General features: G+C 44.6%; 1 protein-coding gene across 6 annotated transcripts in view; it reads right to left on the bottom strand.

Moving 5' to 3' along the window:
* The window catches only part of LOC115127624 (dymeclin-like), a 165,507-nt gene that overhangs the window by 90,553 nt on the left and 50,548 nt on the right, over nucleotides 1-24,406 (bottom strand). For 5 of the 6 annotated variants that reach the window (XM_029657241.2, XM_029657252.2, XM_065017655.1 and 2 more), the window contains one exon: nucleotides 13,806-13,865. The exons of the other annotated variant lie outside the window; for it this stretch is intronic. In XM_029657241.2, the coding sequence (XP_029513101.2) occupies nucleotides 13,806-13,865 (60 nt within the window). The remainder of the gene's footprint in view (nucleotides 1-13,805; nucleotides 13,866-24,406) is intronic. 6 annotated transcript variants of the gene reach the window in all.

Raw genomic sequence — 24,406 nt, 5'->3', positions numbered from 1 at the left:
ACTCCATTAGCAGGACAGAACAGCAGCCTCTGGTAAGACACGGGCGGGTGCCTATGCATTTATGTAAACAACAGCTGGTGCACGATATCTAAGGAAGTCTCGAGGTTTTGCTCGCCTGAGGTAGAGTATCTCATGATAAGCTGAAGACCACACTATCTACCTAGAGAGTATATCATCTGTATTTTTCATAGCAGCTGTCTACATACCACCACAGAAATCATTGCTGGCACTAAAACCGCACTCAATGAGCTATACAAAGCCATAAGCTAAAAGGAAGATGCTCATCTAGAGGTGGAGCTCCTAGTGGCCGGTGACTTTAATGCAGGGAAACAAATCAGTTTTACCTAATTTCTATCAGCATTTTAAATGTGCAACCAGAGGGAAAAATATTCTCGACCACCTTTCCTCCACACACAGAGACGTGTACAAAGCTCTCCCTCCATTTGGCAAATCTGACCATAATTATATCCTCCTGATTCCTGCTTACAAGCAAAAATTGAAGCAGGAAGCACCAGTGACACGGTCTATAAAAAAGTGGTCAGATGAAGCAGATGCTAAACTACAGGACTGTTTTGCTAGCACAGACGGGAATATGTTCCGGGATTCTTCCATTGAGGTGTACACCACATCAGTCACTGGCTTCATCAATAAGTGAAGTGCATGGAGGACGTCGTCTTCACCATGACTGTAAGTACATACCACAACCAGAAGCCAAGGATTACAGGCAACAATCGCACTGAGCTAAGGGGGAGAGCTGCCGCTTTCAATGAGTGGGACTCTAACCCGGAAGCTTATAAGAAATCCCGCTATACCCTCCGACGAACCATCAAACAGGCCAAGCATCAATACAGGACTAAGACTGAATCGTACTACACCGGCTCTGACACTTGTCGGATGTGGCAGGGCCTGCAAACTATTATAGACTACAAAGGGGATCATAGCCGAGAGCTGCCCAGTGACACGAGCCTACCAGATGAGCTAAATCACTTATATGCTCGCTTCGAGGCAAGTAACACTGAAACATGCATGAGTATCAGCTGTTACGGACGACTGTGTGATCAAGCACTCACGCAGTCTATGTGAGTAAGAACTTTAACAGGTCAACATTCACAAAGCTGCAGGGCCAGACGGATTACCAGGACGTGTATTCCGAGCATGCGCTGACAAGTGTCTTGACTGACATTTTCAACCTCTTCCTGTCTGAGTCTGTAATACAAAACATGTTCAAGCAGACCACCATAGTCCCTGCGCCCAAGAACACTAAGGTAACCTGCCTAAATGACTACCGATCCGTAGCATTCACGTCTGTAGCCATGAAATGCTTCGAAAGGTTGGTCATGGCTCACATCATCACCATTATCCCAGAAACCCTAGACCCACTCCATTTTTTCATACTGCACCAACAGATTCACAGATGATGCAATCTCTATTGCACTCCACACTGCCCTTTCACACCTGGACCAAAGGAACACCTATGTGAGAATGTTATTCATTGACTGCAGCTCAGCGTTCAACACCATAGTGCCTTCAAAGCTCATCATTAAGCTAAGGACCCTAGGACTAAACACCTCCCTCTGCAACTGGATCCTGGACTTCCTGACGGGCCACCCCCAGGTGGTAAAGGTAGGCAGCAACACATCCGCCACGCTGATCCTTGACACAGGGGCCCCTCAGGGGTGCGTGCTCAGTCCCCTCCTCCTGTACTCCCTGTTCACTCATGACTGCACGACTCCAACACCACCATTAAGTTTGCTGACGACAAAGTGGTAGGCCTGATCGACAACAATGAGACAGCCTATCGGCAGGAGGTCAGAGACCTGACCGTGTGGACAACAACCTCTCCCTCAACGTGATCAAGACAAAGGAGATGATTGTGGACTACAAGAAAAGGAGGACCTAGCATGCCCCCATTCTCATCAACAGAGCTGTAGTGGAGCAGGTTGAGAGCTTCAAGTTCCTTGGCGTCCACATCACTACCAAACTAACATGGTCCAAACACACAAAGACAGTCATGAAGAGGGCACAACAAAACCTATTCCCCCTCAGGAGACTGAAATGGGTCCGGCATGGGTCCGAAGATCCTCAAAAGGTTTTGTTTTACAGCTGCACCATCAAGGGCATCCTGATGGGTTGCATCACTGCCTGGTATGGCAACTACCTCCGACCGCAAGGCATTATAGAGGGTACAGCCCAGTACATTAAAATATATATATATATATGTTTTATTTTACCATGTAAGTTGACTGAGAACACATTCTCATTTACAGCAACGACCTGGGAAATAGTTACAGGGGAGAGGAGGGGGATGAATGAGCCAATTGTGAGCTGGGGATGATTCGGTGACGGAATGAGGGACAGCTTGGAAATTTAGCCCGGACACCCGGGTTAACACCCCTACTCTTACGATAAGTGCCATGGGATCTTTAGTGACCACAGAGAGTCAGGACACCCATTTAACGTGGAATCCGAAAGACAGAACCCTACACAGGGCCCTGGGGAATTGGGATATTTATTTAGACCTGAGGAAAGAGTGCCTCCAACTGGCCCTCCAACACCACTTCCAGCAGCATCTGGTCTCCCATCTAGGGACCGACCAGGACCAACCCTACTCAGCTTCAGAAGCAAGCCACCAGTGAGGTGGTATGCTGCTGGCATCACTGACATTACCAGGGCCAAGCTTCCTGCCATCTAGGACCTCTATACCAGATTGTGTCAGAGGAAGGCCCTAAGAATTGCCAAAGATTCCAGCCACCCTGGTCATAGACTGTTCTCTCTGCTACGTCACGGCAAGCGGTACCGGAGCACCAAGTCTAGGTCCAAGAGGTTCCTAAATAGCTTCTATCCCCAAGCCATAAGACTCCTGAACAGCTAATCAATGGCTACCCAGACTGCTGCTACTCTCTGTTATAGTTATGTATAGTCACTTTAACAACTCTACCAACATGTACACATTACCCTGACACCGGTACCCCCTGTATATAGCCCCGCTATTGTTATTTACTGCTGCTCTTTAATAATTTGTTATTCTTATCTCTTACTTTTTTAAATCTTTTTTTTTCTTATTTTTTCTTGAACTGCATTGTTGGTTAAGGGCTTGTAAGTAAGTATTTCACTGTAAGGTCTACCTGTTGTATTCGGTGCATGTGACAAATAGAATTTGATTTGGTCTGGCTTGCAGTTGGCGATCCAATTTATCCCAAACGTGTTCGATGGGGTTGTGGTCAGGGCTCTGTGCAGACCATCCACACCGATCTCGACAGACCATTTCTGTGTGGATCTCGTTTTGTACACAGGGACATTGTCATGCTGAAACAGGAAAGGGCCTTTCCCAAACTGCTGTAGCATTAAGATTTCCCTTCACTGAAACTAAAGGGCATAGCTTGAACCATGGAAAACATCCCTGTGCTTTATAAGCATATTTATAACACCTTATAAGCAATGTGAAACGCATGATTATAGGCACTAGTAACTGCTCATAAATATATATGAAAATATTTTGTAGAAATTATGCTAAAAAATAAATGTATAGAAAATGGGACAATGAAAAGAAGCAACCTCCAATGCCTGGTACAGAGAGGAATGTAAGGACCAACAATTGAAATGTTGCTATTAAAAATACATTCTGAACATGGTACTGTATTTTTTTTAACACAGTGCATTGTGGCTCTACTAAGCCTTATACTATCAGAGGAAAGAACACAGACCGTGTGTTAGAAGACTAATCTTTATCAAAGTGAAATGGATCTGTCTCCATCTAGAGGTGATAGACATTACTACAGTCCTGTTTCCAAGCCTGACTGCTCTTCCTACACAATTATGGGCAGCAATAGCTCTGCTATCGTCAAAACCACGTTCCTTCTTTGATCTGCTGGGTTAATGCTTTGGTCCATATTCATCTGTGTGCTTGGAGAAAGAACTGAATCACAGCAAATGCATTTTGTCAATGTAAAATGTGACTGGGGAGCAGTAGTCTTTCTGTGTGTGTGTGTGTGTATGTGTATCCCTGACTCTGTCCAACTCAGTCTAATGCCCTAGAGCTGGACTGTATGGATCCGGTGGGTGGAAAATCTGCCTGGACATCTCAGTGCCTCGGCCAAAGGACATAAACAAACACCATCCACAGCAAAAAACAGACCATGGTCACATCCCTGCTTTCCCCTCTGTCCGCCTCGCCCCCCCCCCCCCAGTCCCCCCTCAGGATAGTGACGTCCTTGCCAGTCTCCCTCAGCCCCCAGTCTGTGGCCTGCCCAGGGGCCACAGTGCTGGTCAAGCACTCCAAGCTAATTCCTTGCATGGCGTCTAGCGGTGGCGGCTGGCGGCAGTAACCCAATGGAGCGGGGGAGTCGGGGGTGAGAGGGAGGAGAGGAGTGGGGTAGATAAGGAGCCCTTGTGACTGAGCCCTGCTCATCACTGGCACCAGACCGGCTACACCACACCCATCTCTGTGAGAGCAGGTCTCCGTCCAAAATGATACCCTATTCCCTACGTAGCACACTACCTAAAAAATTATATAATACTAGTAGTGCACTATATAGGGATTAGGGTGCCATTTTGGACACAGACCAGAGCAAAGCAGAGCCAGGGTCTGGCTGTCTGGCAGCAATGCTTCCTGACTCACTCTACTGACTCTCTCTTTATCCACCTCTCTCTCAATCTCTTTCTTTCTCCCCCCCTCTACTCCCTTTACCTCACTGTTATGCATCTGGCTTGCTTACCCTGCCTGCCTGCCTGCCCACTACACAAATACAATAATGCAATATCGCATGTGCCTTTCTGGCTCTGGCCCTGTCGCGCCATTACAGAAGGAGGAGGAGAGGCTTAATGTGGACACAGGGACTGGCGCCTGGGCTGGAAGAAGGCAGGGTGCATTGAGGGCACATCCTCGGCTCCAGGCTAGCCCTTGGTCTGCCACACCACCCACACAACAACAACACTGCCCTTCTCTTGCTATTCAACCAGGAATTAACACTGCAACCCGTTCATGACTGTTTGGCATTTCTCCCCAGCTATCAGGCTCCCTCTGAGACAAGTCTCCGTGTTAGGATGAATAAGAGTTTACAGTGGTCTACCACACTCTCTCCCTCTCTCCGTCTGTCTGTCCGTCCGTCCGTCCGTCTGTGTGTGTCATATTCAGTTGATCATGGCCCACGGTCTGTGAGAATAAATCCAGACTGACCCATACAATGATTGTCATAATGAACATAGAGATAGTGTCACTATTATTGCCATTAGACAGGACATCAAATCCTCATTATGAGAAATGGCTGATAGTTGATTGTAAAGTGAACCTTGAACAGTATCTACCGTATTCATGTTCACCCAGCATGCTGTCGGTCTCTCAGGGTTCCATCTGTGTGCTGTTAACGAGTCATACACTAACAGCTAGCGCCATCATAGACAAGACACTGGCATGACATATATTTGAGAAATCTACTGTTGAAGTCTGAAGTTTATATACACCTTAGACAAATACATTTAATCTCAGTTTTTCACAATTCCTGACATTTAATCCAAGTAAAAATTCCCTGTCTTAGGTCAGTTAGGATCACCACTTTATTTTAAGAATGTGAAATGTCAGAATAATAGTAGAGAGAATTATATATTTCAGCTTTAATTTCTTTCATCACATTCCCAGTGGGTCAGAAGTTTACATATACTGATTGAGTGTTCGGTAGCATTGCCTTTAAATTGTTTAACTTGGGTCAAACGTTTCGGGTAGCCTTCCACAACCTTCCCACAATAAGTTGAGTGAATTTTGGCCCATTCCTCCTGACAGAGCTGGTGTAACTGAGTCAGGTTTGTAGGGCTCCATGCTCGTCACCTTGACTTTGTTGTCCTTAAGCCATTTCGACACCTTTGGAAGTATGCTTGGGATCATTGTCCATTTGGAAGACCCATTTTGCAACCAAGCTTTAACTTCCTGACTGAAGTCTTGAGATGTTGCTTCAATATATCCACATATTTTCCAACCTCATGATGCCATCTATTTTGTGAAGTGCACCAGTCCCTCCTGCAGCAAAGCACCCCCAAAACATGCTGCTGCCACCCCCGTGCTTCACGGTTGGGATGGTGTTCTTCGGCTTGCAAGCCCTTTTTCCTCCAAACATAACAATAGTCATTATGGCCAAACAGTTCTATTTTTGTTTCGTCAGACCAGAGGACATTTAACCATGAAGTATGATCTTTGTCCCCATGTGCAGCTGCAAACCGTAGTCTGGCTTTTTTATGGAGGTTTTGGAGCAGTGGCTTCTTCCTTGCTGAGTGGCCTTTCAGGTTATGTCAATATAGGACTCGTTTTACTGTGGGTATAGATACTTTGTACCGGTTTCCTCCAGCATCTTCACAAGGTCCGTTGCTGTTGTTCTGGGATTGATTTGCACTTTTCGCACCAAAGTATGTTAATCTCTAGGAGACAGAACGTGTCTCCTTCCTGAGCGGTAGGACGGCTGCGTGGTCCCATGGAATCCTTGCGAACTATTGTTTGTACAGATGAATGCGGTACCTTCAGGTATTTGGAAATTGCTCCCAAGGATGAACTAGAATTGTGTATGTCTACAATTTTTTTTTTGGCTGATTTCTTTTGATTTTCCCATGATGTCAAGCAAAGAGGCACTGAGTTTGAAGGTATGCCTTGAAATACATCCACAGGTACACCTCCAATTGACTCAAATAATGTCAATTAGCCTATCAGAAGCTTCTAAAGCCATGACATTTTCTGGAATTTTCCAAGACGTTTAAAGGCACAGTCAACTTAGTGTATGTAAACTTCTGACCCACTGGAATTGTGATACAGTGAATTATAAGTGAAATATTGTGTCTGTAAACATTTGTTGGAAAAATTACTTGTCATACACAAAGGGGATGTCCTAATCGACTTGCCAAAACTATAGTTTGATAACACTAAATTGGTGGTGTGGTTGAAAAACGATTTTTAATAACTCCAACATAAGTGTATGTAAACTTACGACTTCAACTGTACGTCTGCTCAATCGCATCTACACTGTTGTGAGTCTAACGGAGGACGACTTGTGAGGAGATGAGATGACGTTAAGAAGGGATGGCAGTCAGTAAAGCAGAACCAGCAAAGTAACACATCAGCCTACACTCTCACAACTCCCACACGAGATTTGATCCAACGTTTGACACCTTGGAAGTGTTTTGTTTACCTGTTGTTCAAGCTACCTACACTCTCTCTTCCAAACCAGCTCACTCAAACAGCTCCCTCCCACACAAGAGTTATCATGTTTCTTACACCCTAAATGGTTTGTTTAACAATTTGAGTTCCTAAACCTTTCACAAATGCTGAAATCCTGCAAAACATTTACACGCAAATTTGTTCTGCACACGATTGATAAAAGAGGCCCAAAAAGAGGGTAGGGGGAATTTCTCAAACCCTAGCTTCCTGGAACAAGTCATTCTGACTGGAAACATGAAAGGGAGGGAGAGGGGAGCAGACAAGGACAGAATGTGTGTGTGTGTGTGTGTGTGTGTGTGTGTGTGTGTGTGTGTGGTGTTTGAGAGGAACAGAACAGACAGATTGTGCTGGTTATTTATTTCCAGTCTTCGTTTTATTTTCAGTAGAGTAAATGAATTAGGACATGGTGGCGGAGTGCCAGCAGCTTAAAGACGTCGTGAGGTCTGTAGGCGTGCTGATTTACCAACAACAGGAAAAATATGCACACACACCAATACATTTACCAACGTTAGGAGAAACATACACACAGCAGAACATACAACGCTGTGACGATTGCCGACACACATACAGTGCATTCAAAAAGTATTCAGACCCCCTTCACTTTTTCCACATTTTGTTACAGCCTTATAAATAAAATGGATTCATAAAATAAAAAAACTAAAATCGACACACAATATCCCACAATGACAAAGCGAAAAATAATTTGTAATTTGAGAAAAAAATGTTTTTTAAATAAATAAAAAAATACCTTGTTTTACATAAGTATTCAGACCCTTTGCTATGACACACGGCTGAGGTGAATCCTGTTTCCATTGATCATCCTTGAGATGTTTCTACAACTTGATTAAAGTCCACCTGTGGTAAATTCAATTGATTGAACATGATTTGGAAAGGCACACACCTGTCTATATAAAGGTCCCACAGCTGACAGTGCATTTCAGAGCAAAAACCAAGCCATGAGGTCGAAGGAATTGTCCATAGAGCTCCAAGACAGGATTGTATAGAAGCACAGATCTGGGGAAAGGTACCAAAAAATGTCAGCAGCATTGAAGGTCTCCAAGAACACAGCGGCCTTCATCATTCTTAAATGGAAGTTTGCAACCACCAAGACTCTTCCTAGCAGTGCGGCTTGGCTGGGTTTCGGAGGACGCACGGCTCTCGACCTACGGTGAAGCACGGCGAAGGCAGCATCATGCTGTGGGGTTGTTTTTAAGAGGCGGGGACTGGGAGACTAGAGGGAAAGATGAACGGAGCAAAGTACAGAGAGATCCTTGATGAAAACCTGCTCCAGAGCACTCAGGACCTCAGACTGGGGTGAAGGTTCACCTTCCAACAGGATAACGACCCTAAGCACACAGCCAAGACAATGCAGGAGAGGCTTAGAGACAAGTCTCTGAATGTCCCTGAGGGGCCCAGCCAGAGCCTGGACTTGAACCGGATCGAACATCTATGGAAAGACCCGAAAATAGTGTGCAGCAACTCTCCACATCCAACCTGACAGAGCTTGAGAGGATCTGCATAGAATAATTGGACAAACTCACCAAATACAGGTGTGCCAAGCTTGTAGCGTCATACCCAAGAAGATTCGAGGCTATAATCACCGCTAAAGGTGCTTCAACAAAGTACTGAGTAAAAAGGTCTGAATACTTATCTAAATGTGATTTCATTTATTTAAAAAATCTATAAACCTGTTTTTGCTTTGTCATTATGGGGTATTGTGTAAAGATTGATGAAAATAAACATATATTTTATCAATTTTAGAATAAGGCTGTACTGTAACAAAATGTGGCAAAAGTCATGGGGTCTGAATACTTTCTGAATGCAGTACCAGTTAAAAGTTTGGACACCTACTCATTAATGGGTTTTTCTTTATTTTTCACATTGTGAAAACTATGAAATAACACATCTGGAATCATGTAGTAACCAAACAAGTGTTAGAATCCAAATATATGTTATATTCTTCAAAGTAGCCACCCTTTGCCTTGAAGACAGATTTGCACACTCTTGGCATTCTCTCAACCAACTTCATGAGGTGGTCACCTGGAATGCAATTCAATTAACAAGTGTGCCTTGTAAAAAGTTCATTTGTGGAATTTCTTTTTTTTCTTAATGCGTTTGAGACAATCAGTTGTGTTGTGACAACGTAGGGGTGGTATACAGTAGATAGCCCTATTTGGTAAAAGACCAAGTCCATATTATGGCAAGTACAGCTCAAATAAGCAAAGAGAAACAACAGTCCATCATTATTTTAAGACATGAAGGTCAATCCGAAAAATGTCAAGAAATTTGAAATTTTGTGACATACCCAACTCTAACTGCCTGTAGCTCAGGACCTGAAGCAAGGAAATGCATATGCTTGATACCAATTAATGTAGGAGAATATAACACATTAGATCTGGTAAAAGATAATACAAAGAAAAACATGTGTGTTTTTTGTACTATCATCTTTGAAATGCAAGAGAAAGCCCATAACGCATTATTCCATCCCCGGAGATATTTAGACTATGGCCACTAGATGGCAGCAGTGTACATGCAAAGTTTTAGACTGATCCAATGACACATTGCATATCAGTTCAAAATGTTGTATCAAGACTGCCCAAATATGCCAAAATCAGTTTATTCATTCATTTTCAAGTTCACAATTGTGCACTCTCCTCAAACAATAGCATGGTATTATTTCACTGTAAAAGCTACTGTAAATTGGACAATGCAGTTAGATTAACAAGAATTTAAGCTTCTGCCCATATCAGATGAGTCTATGTCCTGGGAATTTTGTTTCTTTCTTACAACCTCATGCTAATCACATTAGCCTACGTTAGTCTGCAAGCGGGACACAGATCCTGTGGATGTTAAAGTGCAGTCGCAAAAAATATCAAGCTTTATGATGAAACTGGCTCTCATGAGGACCACCACAGGAAAGGAGTTACCAGCCTCATAAATTGCAACCCAAATAAATTCTTCACAGAGTCCAAGTAACAGACATCTCAACATCAACTGTTCAAAAGAGACTGAGTGAATCAGGCCTAGTCGAATTGCTGCAAAAAAAACACTACTAAAGGACACCAATAAGAAGAGACTTGCTTGGGCCAAGAAACACGAGCAATGGACATTAGACCGGTGGAAATCTGTCCTTTGGTCTGAAGAGCCCAAATGTGAGATTTTTGGTTCCAACCACCGTGTCTTCGTGAAATGAGGAGTAGGTGAACGGATGATCTCTGCATGTGTGGTTCCCACGTGAAGCATGGAGGAGGTGTGATTGTGTGGGGGGTGCTTTGCTGGTGACACCGTCTGTGATTTATTTAGAATTCAAGGCATACTTAACCAGCATGGCTACCACAGCATTCGGCAGCGATATGCCATCCAATCTGGTTTGTGCTTAGTGGGAGTATCATTTGTTTTTCAACAGGACAATGACCCCAAAACACACCTCCAGGCTCTGTAAGGACTATTTGACCAAGGAGAGTGATGGAGCGCTGCATCAGATGACGTGGCCTCCACAGTCGCCCAACCTCAACCCGGGGAGGTGGTGAGGGCCCTGGGAGTGTGGTGCCAGGAAAATAACCTCTCACCCAACTTCAAAGGACCTGATTGTGGACTTCAGGAAACGGCAGAGGGAGCACCCCCCTATCCACATCGATGGGACCGCAGTGGAGAAGGTGGAAAGCTTCAAGTTCCTCGGCGTACACGTCACTGACAAACTGAAATGGTCCACCCACACAGACAGTGTGGTGAAGAAGGTGCAGCAGCACCTCCTTCAACCTCAGGAGGTTGAAGAAATTTGGCTTGACACAATTGAGAGCATCCTATCACCGCCTGGTACCACAACTGCACTGCTCGCAACCGCAGGGCTCTCCAGAGAGTGGTGCGGTCTGCCCAATGCATCACCGGGGGCAAACTACCTACCCTCCAGGACACCTACAGCACCCTATGTCACAGGAAGGCCAAAAAGATAATCAAGGACAACAACCACCCGGGCTACTGCCTGTTCACCCCGCTATCATCCAGAAGGCGAGGTCAGTACAGGTGCATAAAGCTGGGACAGAGAGACTGAAAACAGCTTCTATCGCAAGGCCATCAGACTGTTAAATAGCCATTACTAGCACATTAGATGCTGCTGCCCTATATACATAGACTTGAAATCACTGGCCACTTTAATAATGGAATACTAGTCACTTTAATAATGTTTACATATTTTGCATTACTCATCTCATATGTATGTACTGTATTCTATCCATTCAACTGTATCTTAGTCTGTCACAGACATTGCTCACCAAAATATGTATATATTCTTACTTCCATTCCTTTCGATGTGTGTATTGTTGTGAAATTGTTAGATATTACTGCACTGTTACAGCTAGAAATGCAAGCATTTCTCTACACCCGCAATAACATCTGCTAAACACGTGTATGTGACAGATAAAATTTCATTTGACCTCACAACGAGGGCCAGAAGTTTTTACCCTGACAATGGTTCTACATTACTCCTGGTCCTAATCCTGACATGCTATATTCTTCATGTTGATGTCTTAATAACTTCCACTCCCACCCCCCCACACTCTAGCCCAGAGCATGCCTTCTCTGGTAGTAATGCGGGCACTAAAACTGACTAATCCAGGCCAAGTCATGGTGCCATGTCCAGGAGGCAGGAGTTGGGCGAGGAAGCGGGGGCCAGGGCGAAAGAGAGACGAGAGGCAGATAGACAGAAGGCCCAAACAGGGGCTAGGAAAGGGAGCAGGGGCTGGGTCAGGGCATACAGGCCCAGGCATACTGTAGACAGGGTACCCAGACAAGGAAAGAGAGACCGGGCTGGGTCGAGGCAGACAGCAGACAGGCCCAGGCGTACTGTAGACAGGGTACCCAGACATGGAAAGAGAGACCGGGCTGGGTCAAGGCAGACAGCAGACAGGCCCAGGCGTACTGTAGACAGGGTACCCAGACATGGAAAGAGAGACCGGGCTGGGTCGAGGCAGACAGCAGACAGGCCCAGGCGTACCGGGCTGTCGAGGCAGACAGCAGAGGCCCAGGGTACCCAGACATGGAAAGAGAGACCGGGCTGGGTCGAGGCAGACAGCAGACAGGCCCAGGCGTACTGTAGACAGGGTACCCAGACATGGAAAGAGAGACCGGGCTGGGTCAAGGCAGACAGCAGACAGGCCCAGGCGTACTGTAGACAGGGTACCCAGACATGGAAAGAGAGACCGGGCTGGGTCGAGGAAGACAGCAGACAGGCCCAGGCGTACTGTAGACAGGGTACTCAGACATGGAAAGAGAGACCGGGCTGGGTCGAGGCAGACAGCAGACAGGCCCAGGCGTACTGTAGACAGGGTACCCAGACATGGAAAGAGAGACCGGGCGAGGCAGTCAGACAGGCCCAGACAGCAGACAGGCCCAGGCGACAGGCCCAGGCGTACTGTAGACAGGGTACCCAGACATGGAAAGAGAGACCGGGCTGGGTCAAGGAAGACAGCAGACAGGCCCAGGCGTACTGTAGACAGGGTACCCAGACATGGAAAGAGAGACCGGGCTGGGTCGAGGCAGACAGCAGACAGGGTGCCTAGGCAGGGGCTAGGAAAGAGAGCGGGGACGGGTCGTGGCAGACAGGCCCAGGCCTACTGTAGACAGGGTGCAAATCCCCACAACAGACGCAAAAGCCAGCCAGAAAAACCATCTTGAAACATAAAATAGTGGTATACTCGAGCAACGCTTTATCGGAGCCATGGTCTGTTTTGGGAGAACCCAGACAGGCTGCCAGGACAGGGTGGGCTGAGGGGCGTGTGTGTGTGTGTGTGTGTGTGTGTGTGTGGGAGGATGTGGTAGCTTTTGGGATACTGGACAGGAGGCATGCTATGCTAAACAGATTACAAAGCTCTACTGACACCACTGGTAGTAACTCAAACATAAAAGAAGTGGAGCAACTGCTACCAATGGTATGAGGGGAGACAAAGTTTGAGTACAGATGAACTACAATAGACAGCATACAGGATGGCATGTTTAACAAATTACGAAGGCTACTCCCTGCCACAAGTGATGACGACGACTCAATGCATATAGTACAAAAGAAATGGAGCGACTGCTATCAACGGCATTAATGCCATTGTATGTTACTGTGCATGGATATAGCCTAACCGTTTTCCAACTGGTGTTTGTAAGAGTTTGCAACAGTTTTCACTGGAAACTAAGCCATATGTCTGTCTGGAATCACCTTAAGATTGTAATTTTGCCCAGAGCGTTGGAACATAATGATAATGACAGTACAGTAAAAGGGAAATTACAATCCAATTGGTTGGGTGGCTTCAAAGCTCTCTTTTCTCTCCATGGAGACAAATAAGAGGGCTGATATAAAACTGGTTTGATGAATAGATGAATATGTTGGCTACCGCCCTGCCTACAGACAGCCCGACTGACTGGCTGTGGCAGGCTAAGTGATTGACTGACTGACTGACTGGTTGGATGGCTGACAGACTTCCTGGGAATACCCCACTAAAGATCACACTGGCACAGGGCTAAAGATCACACACACACACTCTCTGTCCTGTGGTGCCATGTGAAACAGGATCATATTGTCATGCTGGGACTGGGAGCGAATAAGTAGTGGAGAAATTGGCCCTACCTTGAAGAGGGGAAACAAACCAGCAAGTCTGTCTGTCCATCCATCCAGGCCCCATCCCATCTAGAGAGCAGAGATGAAGGGAACATTGTGACAATCAGGATTCCATAGCTCTCACACATTCATTCAGATTCACCACGTCGCCGAGTCACACATGTGATCACAACAATTCGATAGAGCCTTGACCAAACCCGTCTGTCTGCCTGCCCAGGCCTCCAAGGCATGTTGGCCGTTTCTGCCACATTACACACTTTGTTCCAGTGTGGACACCCCAGGCAGTCTCTAATCTGTGCTCATCCAGTTGAGGGGACGATCTGTCCCAGTTGTGGACATGACTAGTCAGCCAACATCCGATATGGCGTCTATCTATCACTGTGTGTGTGTGCGTGTGTGCCATGTCCAGGAGGCAGGAGTGGGGAGTCGCTCTGGGAGGAGACTTAAATGTAAATGGCGTGTGGGGAGGGAGGAGATGAGGCAGTAGCAGACACTGAGGCTCTTGGGGATTACAGAGAGGTCAGGGTATAACTCAGATCACACAGTCAGGCAGTAGATCGCTACACACTGACACACACACACACAAGTCAGAGACACAGACAGAGACAGGCCGGCTGCTGATGGCCCGCTGATAGGCGTCTGCCACCAACAAAGAGCACTTATCTGTGGGAAACCGATGACCGCCATTCCATTCAGACACACAGACTCTCCCTCTGGTCAAGGGCCCTCTTTCTCTTGTTTTGTTTGACAATGGTTTTCTTCCCCCCCCCATTTAGACAGCCTCTCACTCCCTCAGTCTCACTTTGGCCATGGCATGGCCGCTCGCCCTCTTTCTCTTCTATGATTGACCATGGTTGTATCTCATCTCTTTCTTTAATATATTTCCCTCTAGTTCGTTTCATCCCCCTCTTCTCCTATCACTCTTGCTCTCTGTCATGCTCTCCAACAGGGCCCTGTGTCCTGGTATATCTATAGAGATATATAAGATCCTTGTTACATCCTTATGATCACAACAATGTTATTTATTTAATTTCCCTTTGCTTTGAGTGAGTGAGTGAGTGAGTGAGAGACCATCGGGTTCTTGGTCAACTTCCTGACCAAGGCCCTTCTCCCCCAATTGCTCAGTTTGGCTGGGTGGCCAGCTCTAGGAAGAGTCTTGGTGGTTCCAAACTTCTTCCATTTAAGAATGATGGAGGCCACTGTGTTCTTGAGGACCTTCAATGCTGCAGACATTGCTGCAGACACAATCCTGTCTCGGAGCTCTGCGGACAATTCCTTTGACCTCATGGCTTGGTTTTTGCTCTGACATGCACTGTCACCTGTGGGATCTTATATGCCTTTCCAAATCATGTCCAATCAATAGAATTTACCAAAGGTGGATTCCAATCAAGTTGTAGAAACATCAAGGATGATGAATGCAAACAGGATTGTTGAAACTTAGCAACAACATTAGCAACAACATCCTCTTTGGCAACACCTGCTGCAGACACTGAAAACTAGCCGACCAAAAAAGCTATCTAGCTAGACCGTGGGAAAACTACTGCTCGCGAGAAGGCAGAAGTTTCCATATGTTTTTTTGTAAAAATGGTCCCACTCATTAAGTTAAAATGTGATTGGTTTTCCACTGATTCCACCAAAATGTTGCCCTAATGCAGTTGAATGGCAGATGTCTTTAGCTTGGTTCTGATGACCTAGCCAATGGCTGACTTAGCTAGCTAGATTTATCTCCCCAGGGACCAGCAAAGAAAAAAGATTGGATATTATTTTCTCTTCTTTCCAACAAAAGCTGAAAACAAATCAGAACATCATTGAAAATAATATAATTATCATTATATATTTTAATCATTGTGTTACAAGTTCTTAGCCCTTCTCTGAAGGCCTTTTGTTCCCCACTGTGTTTTGGTTAGTAACCATTTGGCCTGGCACCTACTACTATATCCCGTTCAAAGGCACTTAAATATTTTGTCTTGCCCATTCACCCTCTAAATGGCACACACGCCATCCATGTCTCAATTGTCTCAAAGCTTAAAAATCCTTATTTTAACCTGTATCCTCTCCTTCATTTACACTGATTGAAGTGGATTTATCAAGTGACATCAATAAGGGATCACCTGGTCAGTTTGTCATGATGAAGTAGATGTTATTAGTGTTTTGTATACTCAGTGTGCAGCATATCACAACTTTGGATTTCACCCCCAACATATTTGGATCGGTTTGGGGTCCGCGGACCGATGCACTCGTATTTTAGACATTTGAGCCAGCCCAGTACCCTGTTAGTGTTAACACCTCCACATCCTCTTTTATTGTCCAGGGGACTACATGCTGCACACTGCTGTACAAATACCATTAATTCTCGACTTGGCTGTCAGACAGAACAGGCTTGTTGTCCTATATAAAGACATCAGTGTGAGTAGGGTACTAAAGTTTGATTTACAATCAGGATGCATTGTAGACTGTAGTTAGCTGTAGCCTTGGCATGCAGACAAGCAGTAAACTGATTTAGCCATTGTAGAATGATGCCATTGTACAGTAGAATGGGAAAGGAGGATGTGTATGAAGATGCAGACAGAGAAACTAAGTAACGAAAAAACTAACATCATGAAGTACAAACACCTGCCTAGTCTGGTCGGAACAGGACTCTTTCTCGGTCTCTAAATCTGTCTCTGAGCACACAGCCTTCCTTATGTGTCATGTCTGATCTGTTCCGGGTAGACTACAGTGTGGACTGTCTGATAGGACAGGGCAACTCCCCTCAATCTATCTATGAGCAGACAGCACTCTGTCGTACCGTCTGTGAATGGGAGACATTATGGAACAATATCAAGGCATGGCCCTCATTCTGGCGCACAGATGGATACACACATTTTTTACATTTTAATTAATTCAGCAGATGCTGTTATCCAGAGACATACAATTAGTGCATTTATCTTCAGAAAGCTAGGTGAGACAACCACATCACAGTCGTAGTAAAACAGACATCTAACCTCCCGCTGAACCCTACCCAGCAGCCTTTAGTGGCCTGTGAAGGGCCTTGTGTACTAAGTGGAGTGAAGAGGGAAATACAGAAGTGGAGAATCAGAGAAATGAGAAGCTGAGCGATAAAGAAAAACATCCACCTTGCTAACACACTCCACACTTTGGAGGGATATGGTTGATCAAAGCTCCCTGTCACAAAACAGTACAGAAAAGTTAAACCTCTTTCTTCCATTCAGCAATGCTCTCCTGTCTATCTTCATGTGATCTCTTTATTTATTTTTACTATCAGTAAATTATAGATAAATCTCATATCTGTCCAAATAGCATTGAGCTCTAGGCCGTGACCCACAGCCCCCATCCCACAGAGACAGTGAGACAGCTGGCCCTGGACATGGTTGGCTGTGGTTTGGCCATGACAGACTTTCTGGATTCCCCTGGCTGTTCCTGGCCAGCAAAACATTTATGATGACTGATTATCTTTTTATCACAGGCTACATCCAGCATCAGAGGAAGAGAAGGTCCTGTAGTTGTGTGATTGTGTGTCTCAGAGACCTAACCAGCCACATCCCTGGCACTGAGAGATTCCCACAGTTAAAACACAACAGGCAGTCATCTGACTCTAAGGGATCATTGTTTACTCTGCTACAGTACTTCACTACTTCCCCATTAAAACGGTATGTGTCCCAAAATGGCACCCTATTCCCTATTTAGTGCACTACTTTTGACCAGGGCCCATAGGTCGATAGTAATTTTAAAAAGTACACTATGTAGGGAATAGGGTGCCATTTGGGACACAGTACTGGTATCACAGAGAGCGAGGACTCCACAAAATCTAACTATAAACAGGAAAACCCCAATTCAAAACAAAGGCAGCTATACCACAGTCATTAACTTAATTGATCAAATATATAATGAATCTCCATCCACCAAAGAGGTCTCCAAAACAGATATATTGTTTTATCACAGTGGGGGAAAGCTTCTTGAGAATAAAATACGAGAGGGTTGTCGAGTGTCTTGGTTTCCCTAGCAACCCCAACTCCTGTGTGTGTGGGCAGTGTTTAGAATGGCAGACTATAGCAATGACAATGATTTTGGGGAACAGTCGGACAATACCTTACACATAGGGAGGGAGTCCCTGTAGGGGAGTTATGGCGTGTAGTTATTCAATGCACAAAATACCCCTTATTCATTAGTGACTACTGGCTATGATTGGAAATTGATACAAAATACCATTGCAGTGTCATTTTTGGAACATCAATAATTTCAACGCGAAGTGCCCACTCAGATTCCGACCAAAGATGATAAATAGATCCAGAGAGAGACGAGAGGTCTGACATCACTGTCTTGGTCTGTTCCTGGAAAATCAGGAAGTAAAACAGGCAACAGAGTCTGACAGAGTCTCTGGGCTGTTCATTAAAATGAAATGCATCCTTGCACACTCTGGATGATGGAGACACAGATTCAGTACAGTCATGCCGGCGCTGTCTGTCCTCTACTAATATGTCTAAGAGAGTCTTGGCTTACATCAGTACAATTACATTTTAAATGTTGAAATGATGGGATGTAAAACTAATCCTGTGATTTACGCGACTTCTGTTCAGACGAGACGAGGCAAAGTATAAAAATCTAAGGCCGTAACTGGGCTTTTTTAGATCATGTAATTTCCTGGCGCTCTCAGATCTACTTATAATTGCTTGTACAGACCCAGGTAATACAACATCACATCAAATATCAGTGTGTGTGTGTGTGTGTATACACAGTACCAGTCAAAAGTGTGGACACCTACTCAAAGAGTTTTTCTTTATTTTTTATTTTATACATCGTATAATAATAGTGAAGACATCAAAACAACGAAATAACACATATGGAATCATGTAGTAACCAAAAAAGTGTAAAACAAATCAAAATATTTTATATTTTAGGTTCTTCAATGTTGACAGCTTTGCACACTCTTGGCATTCTCTCAACCAGCGTCATGAGGTAGTCACCTGGAATGCAATTCAATTAACAAGTGTGCCTTGTAAAAAGTTAATTTGTGGAATTTCTTTCCTTCTTAATGCGTTTGAGCCAATCAGTTGTGTTGTGACAAGGTAGGGATGGTAGACAGAAGATGGCCCTATTTGGTAAAATACCAAGTCCATATTATGGCAAGAACAGCTCAAATAAGCAAAAGAGAAACGATAGTACATAATTACTTTAAGACATGAAGGTCAGTCAAGGGCAGCCCAAATAAGTGCTTTAGAGTTCAAGTAACAGACACATCTCAACATCAACTGTTCAGAGGAGTCTGCATGAATCAGGCCTTCGTGGTCGAATTGCTGCAACCAAATTACACCAATAAGAAGAAGAGACTAGCTTGGGCCAAGAAACACAAGCAATGGACATTAGATCAGTGGAAATCTGTCCATTGGTCTGATGAGTCGAAATGTTAGATTTTTGGTTCCAACCGGAGGAGGAGGCATGGTGCAGGACGTGTGATGGTGTGGGGGTGCTTTGCTGGTGCCACTGTATGTGATTTATTTAGAATTCAAGACACACTTAACCAGCATGGCTACCACAGCATTCTGCAGTGATACGCCATCGTATCTGGTTTGCGCTTAGTGGGACTATCATTTGTTTTTCAACAGGACAATGATCCAACACACCTCCAACCTGTTTAAGGGCTATTTGACCAAGAAGGAGAGTGATGGAGTGCTACATCAGATGACCTGGACTCCACAATCACCGGACCTCAACCCAATTGAGATGGTTTGAGATGAGTTGGACCGCAGAGTGAAGGAAAAGCAGTCAACGGGTGCTCAGCATATGTGACCCGTTTCAGGAAACTAGGCATATGTCGCGTCGCGGGTCACTACTTCACAGGCAAGCCGTTTGAAAGTAAACTATTTTTTTTTATATAAAATGCGCGCTTCTGTCTATTTGAGTTGGTCAGTATATCTTTGTAATCCTGTCTAACGCTGCTTTGTTTTTTTTTACGCATTGTGTAGAAAAACTGCTTACGTGTTGCTCTCCACTTTCTGGATGACCGAGTTTTGTAATCAGTGGAATTCGAGTATGATAGCTAAGGGAGATGTTTTTTTTTCCATCTGTCTCCGGATTACATCTTAAAACTAAGAGCAACCATGGCATCCGACAGGAGACGTGTCCATCCATGAATGATGTATACTGGTAAGATAGTTACATTTTCAGAGATTACACATATCTCATTTTGACAGAAAGTGGTTTCAAGGTTACTTTTAGCTAGCTAGCTAACGTTAGCTGATAATACGACCGCACCTGAAATGGTAACTTGGATAGTGGAGTCTTTTGCCTCTTGGTGTTAGGGGGCAGTATTTTCATTTTTGGAAGAAAAAAAACGTGCCCGTTTTAAACGGGATATTTTGTCAGGAAAAGATGCTAGAATATGCATATAATTGACAGCTTTCGATAGAAAACACTCTAACGTTTCCAAAACTGTAAAGATACTGTCTGTGAGTATAACAGAACTGATGTTGCAAGCGAAAGCCTGAGAAAAATCCAATCCGGAAGTGCCCCAGGTTTTGAAAGCGCTGCGTTCCAATGACTCCCTATATGGCTGTGAATGTACCATCAACGAGCTTATGCTTTCTACGTATTCCCCAAGGTGTCTAGAGCATTGTGACGTAGATTTACACATTTCTGTTGAAGAATAGCCGTATGGGGGCACATTGAGTAAGTGGTCACATGGTGGCTCCGAGAGAGATTCTCGCGTAAAGTACAGAGGTAGACATTACTCCAATCAGTCTTAGAGAAAAAGGAATTGTCCCGACGGATATATTATCGAATAGATATTATATGAAAACACCTTGAGGATGGATTCTAAACAACGTTTGCCATGTTTCTGTCGATATTATGGAGCTAATTTGGAGAGAAAAAATTTGGCGTTGTGGTGACCGCAATTTCCAGACGATTTCTCAGCAGAACGTGAAGAACAAATGGAGCTGTTTCGCCTGTTTCGCCGTTCACGGGATGGTGTGTCACTACAGGTTAAGACATGTACATTTGAAGTCGGAAGTTTACATACACTTAGGTTGGAATCATTAAAACTAGTTTTGACAAGACAGTTAGGACATCTACTTTGTGCATAACACAAGTAATTTTTTCCAACAATTGTTTAGACAGATTATTTCACTTATAATTCACTGTATCACAATTCCAGTGGGTCAGAAGTTTACATACACTAAGTTGACTGTGCCTTTAAACAGCTTGGAAAATTCCAGAAAATGATGTCATGGCTTAAGAAGCTTCTGATAGGTTAATTGACATCATTGAGTCAATTGGAGGTGTACCTGTGGATGTATTTCAAGGCCTACCTTCAAACTCAGTGCCTCTTTGCTTGACATCATGGGAAAATCAAAAGACATCAGCCAAGACCTCAGAAAAAAAATGTAGACCTCCACAAGTCTGGTTCGTCCTTGGGAGCAATTTCCAAACGCCTGAAGGTACCACATTCATCTGTACAAACAATAATACAGAAGTATAAACACCATGGGACCACGCAGCCGTCATACCGCTCAGGAAGGAGACGCGTTCGGTCTCCTAGAGATGAACGTACTTTGGTGCGAAAAATGCAAATCAATCCTAGAACAACAGCAAAGGACCTTGTGAAGATGCTGCAGGAAACCGGTACAAAAATATCTATATCCACAGTAAAACAAGTCCTATATCGACATAACCTGAAAGGCCACTCAGCAAAGAAGAAGCCACTGCTCCAAAACCGCCATAAAAAAGCCAGACTACGGTTTGCAACTGCACATGGGGACAAAGATTGTACTTTTTGGAGAAATGTCCTCTGGTCTGATGAAACAAAGATATAACTGTTTGGCCATAATGACCATTGTTATGTTTGGAAGAAAAAAGGGGAGGCTTGAAAGCCGAATAACACCATCCCAACCGTGAAACACGTGGGTGGCAGCATCATGTTGTTGGGGTGCTTTGCTGCAGGACGGACTGGTGCACTTCACAAAATAGATGGCATCATGAGGTTGGAAAATTATGTGGATATATTGAAGCAACATCTCAAGACATCAGTCAGGTTAAAGCTTGGTCGCAAATGGGTCTTCCAAATGGACAATGACCCCCACGCATGACCCCACGCAAAGTTGTGGCAAAATGTCTTAAGGACAACAAAGTCAAGGTATTGGAGTGGCCATCACAAAGCCCTGACCTCAATCCCATAGAGAATTTGTGGGCAGAGGTGAAAAAGCATGTACGAGCAAGGCCTACAGAGCAAGGCCTACAGAGGCCTACAAACCTGATTCAGTTATACCAGCTCTGTCAGGAGGAATGGGCCAAAATGCACCCAACTTATTGTGGGAAGCTTGTGGAAGGCTACCCGAAACGTTTGACCCAAGTTAAACAATTTCAAGGCAATGCTACCAAATACTAATGGAGTGTATGTCAACTTCTGACCCACTGGGAATGTGATGGAAATAAATAAAAGCTGAAATAAATCACTCTAATATTATTCTGACATTTCACATTCTTAAAATAAAGTGGTGATCTTAACTGATCTAAGACAGGGGATTTTTACTATTAAATGTCAGGAATTGTGAAAAACTGAGTTTCATAGTATTTGGCTAAGGTGTATGTAAACTTCCAACTTCAACTGTAGCCTGGTAAACAATGAACCATAATCCCAACTCATGACTTTACTACCCTGCATGAATCTGCAGGTAACTAACCAACCAGGTACAATATTAGCCAGCTAGCTATCTAACATATGATCTTATTATTCGTATCTCAGAGCTATTTGCTTGGCTAGCTATAGCCTAATGTTAGCTAGCTAACATTGAACCTGGTTGGTTAGCTACCTGCAGATTCATGCAGGGTAGTAACGTTATGAGTTGGGATTATGGTTCATTGTTTACCTAAGTAGCTAGCTACATGTTTTAACAAAAGACTCCACTATGCAAGTAACCATTTCGGGTGTGGTCGTAAATTCAGTCTGGCCACCTACTCCGATTTCAGAGCACTCTCATCTGAGTGTGCCAGAGCACAGAATAAACTGATTCATTTCCGAGCGCTCAACAACTGTTGAATATGGCCGGTGTCAGTAAACATCAGCAAAATAGCGTAATTAAATTGTTGCCAGCAGCGCAGTTACAGTCACCAACGCTCTGGATGACATGAAAACAGCCTAACAAGCTCCGCGAGAGCGAGTAAAATGGTCAGAGTGGGGTGATCGCTCATTTGTGTCTGGAAGTAGCTTGCTAGCTAGCCAATGTTCGCCAGTTAGCTTGGGTGCTTGACTGCCGATGTAAGGTCAGAACATTCGGATCAACACTACTCATCGGCCAGAGCGTCCAGTGTGCGCTCTGAACACGAAACACTCTGAATTTACAAACGGACAATCTGTCACCAACGCTCTGGATAACATAACAGCCTAACCAGCTCTGCTAGGCCGAATAATGTTCAGTGAGGTGTTACTTTCCCAATGTTCCCATAATGTAAGTGGGGGAAAGGGAGCACAGAGGTTTTAGCAGCTCACTAATCACCGTGGCAGCACAGCAGCTCGAAGCACTTTTCCGGTCACAACTTGCAGACTTTTTTACGTGTTGCTGTGCGTTTTGTTGCCAACCTTACTTTGCTGCCTGACAACTTTACGGTTTTTACTTTTTAATTACCGTTTATATTTTATATTTTCCCTCACTCAACTTGTTTTCCCATTAAACTTTTTCACTCCGGACGCTTTATCTGGACGTGGTTCGTCAGGACCTCCAACAGCCAAAGCTAAGTAGTAACATTAACCTGATGCCTTCTAATTGCAGTCGCTGTACTCATAATATACAGGAGAACGATCGCTTTACGGCGAGGATAGCTGTGCTGCAAGCCCAGCTTTAGACGCAATCGTAAGGCAAGGGTAATTTCAGTGTAGGAAAGGATGAAACAGCGTCTGTGCCACCAGTAAGTACAGATAGTAACGTTAGTATAAATCCCCTCACACAGTCCCCGCAGCCGGACAACTTTCTCATGGTTTCTGGAAGGAAATGTAGGAATGCTCAACCGGTGTCGCTCATTCAGCCGACAGAAACTTTTAACCGGTTTTCCCCATTAAGCAGCGAGTCGAGTCGGAGTCTGAGGCCGAGCCTTCTCTTGTCTCTACTCCTCCCGTTACGGGGTCTGAGACGCCAGAGCTTCCCACCATTAGCTCTGACAAATTGAAAACCCTAGTCAATGGCAACTCCATTACCCGCAGTATTAGACTTAAAACGAATCACCCAGCGATCATACACTGTTTACCAGGGGGCAGGGCTATCGACGTTAAGGCTAATCTGAAGGTGGTGCTGGCTAAAGCTAAAACTGGCGAGTGTATAGAGTATAGAGATATTGTTATCCACGTCGGCACCAACGATGTTAGGATGAAACAGTCAGAGGTCACCAAGCGCAACATAGCTTCAGTGTGTAAATCAGCTAGAAAGATGTGTCGGCATCGAGTAATTGTCTCTGGCCCCCTCTCAGTTAGGTGGAGTGATGAGCTCTACAGCAGAGTCTCACAACTCAATCGCTGGTTGAAAACTGTTTTCTGTCCCTCCCAAAAGATAGAATTTGTAGATAATTGGCCCTCTTTCTGGGACTCACCCACAAACAGGACCAAGCCTGACCTGCTGACTCCA

This window comes from Oncorhynchus nerka, linkage group LG4, assembly GCF_034236695.1.
Source record: "Oncorhynchus nerka isolate Pitt River linkage group LG4, Oner_Uvic_2.0, whole genome shotgun sequence".
In the NCBI taxonomy this organism is placed as follows: domain Eukaryota; kingdom Metazoa; phylum Chordata; class Actinopteri; order Salmoniformes; family Salmonidae; genus Oncorhynchus; species Oncorhynchus nerka.
The sequence above is the reverse complement of the archived record's forward strand: the minus strand, read 5'-3'. Positions and strand labels throughout refer to the sequence as shown.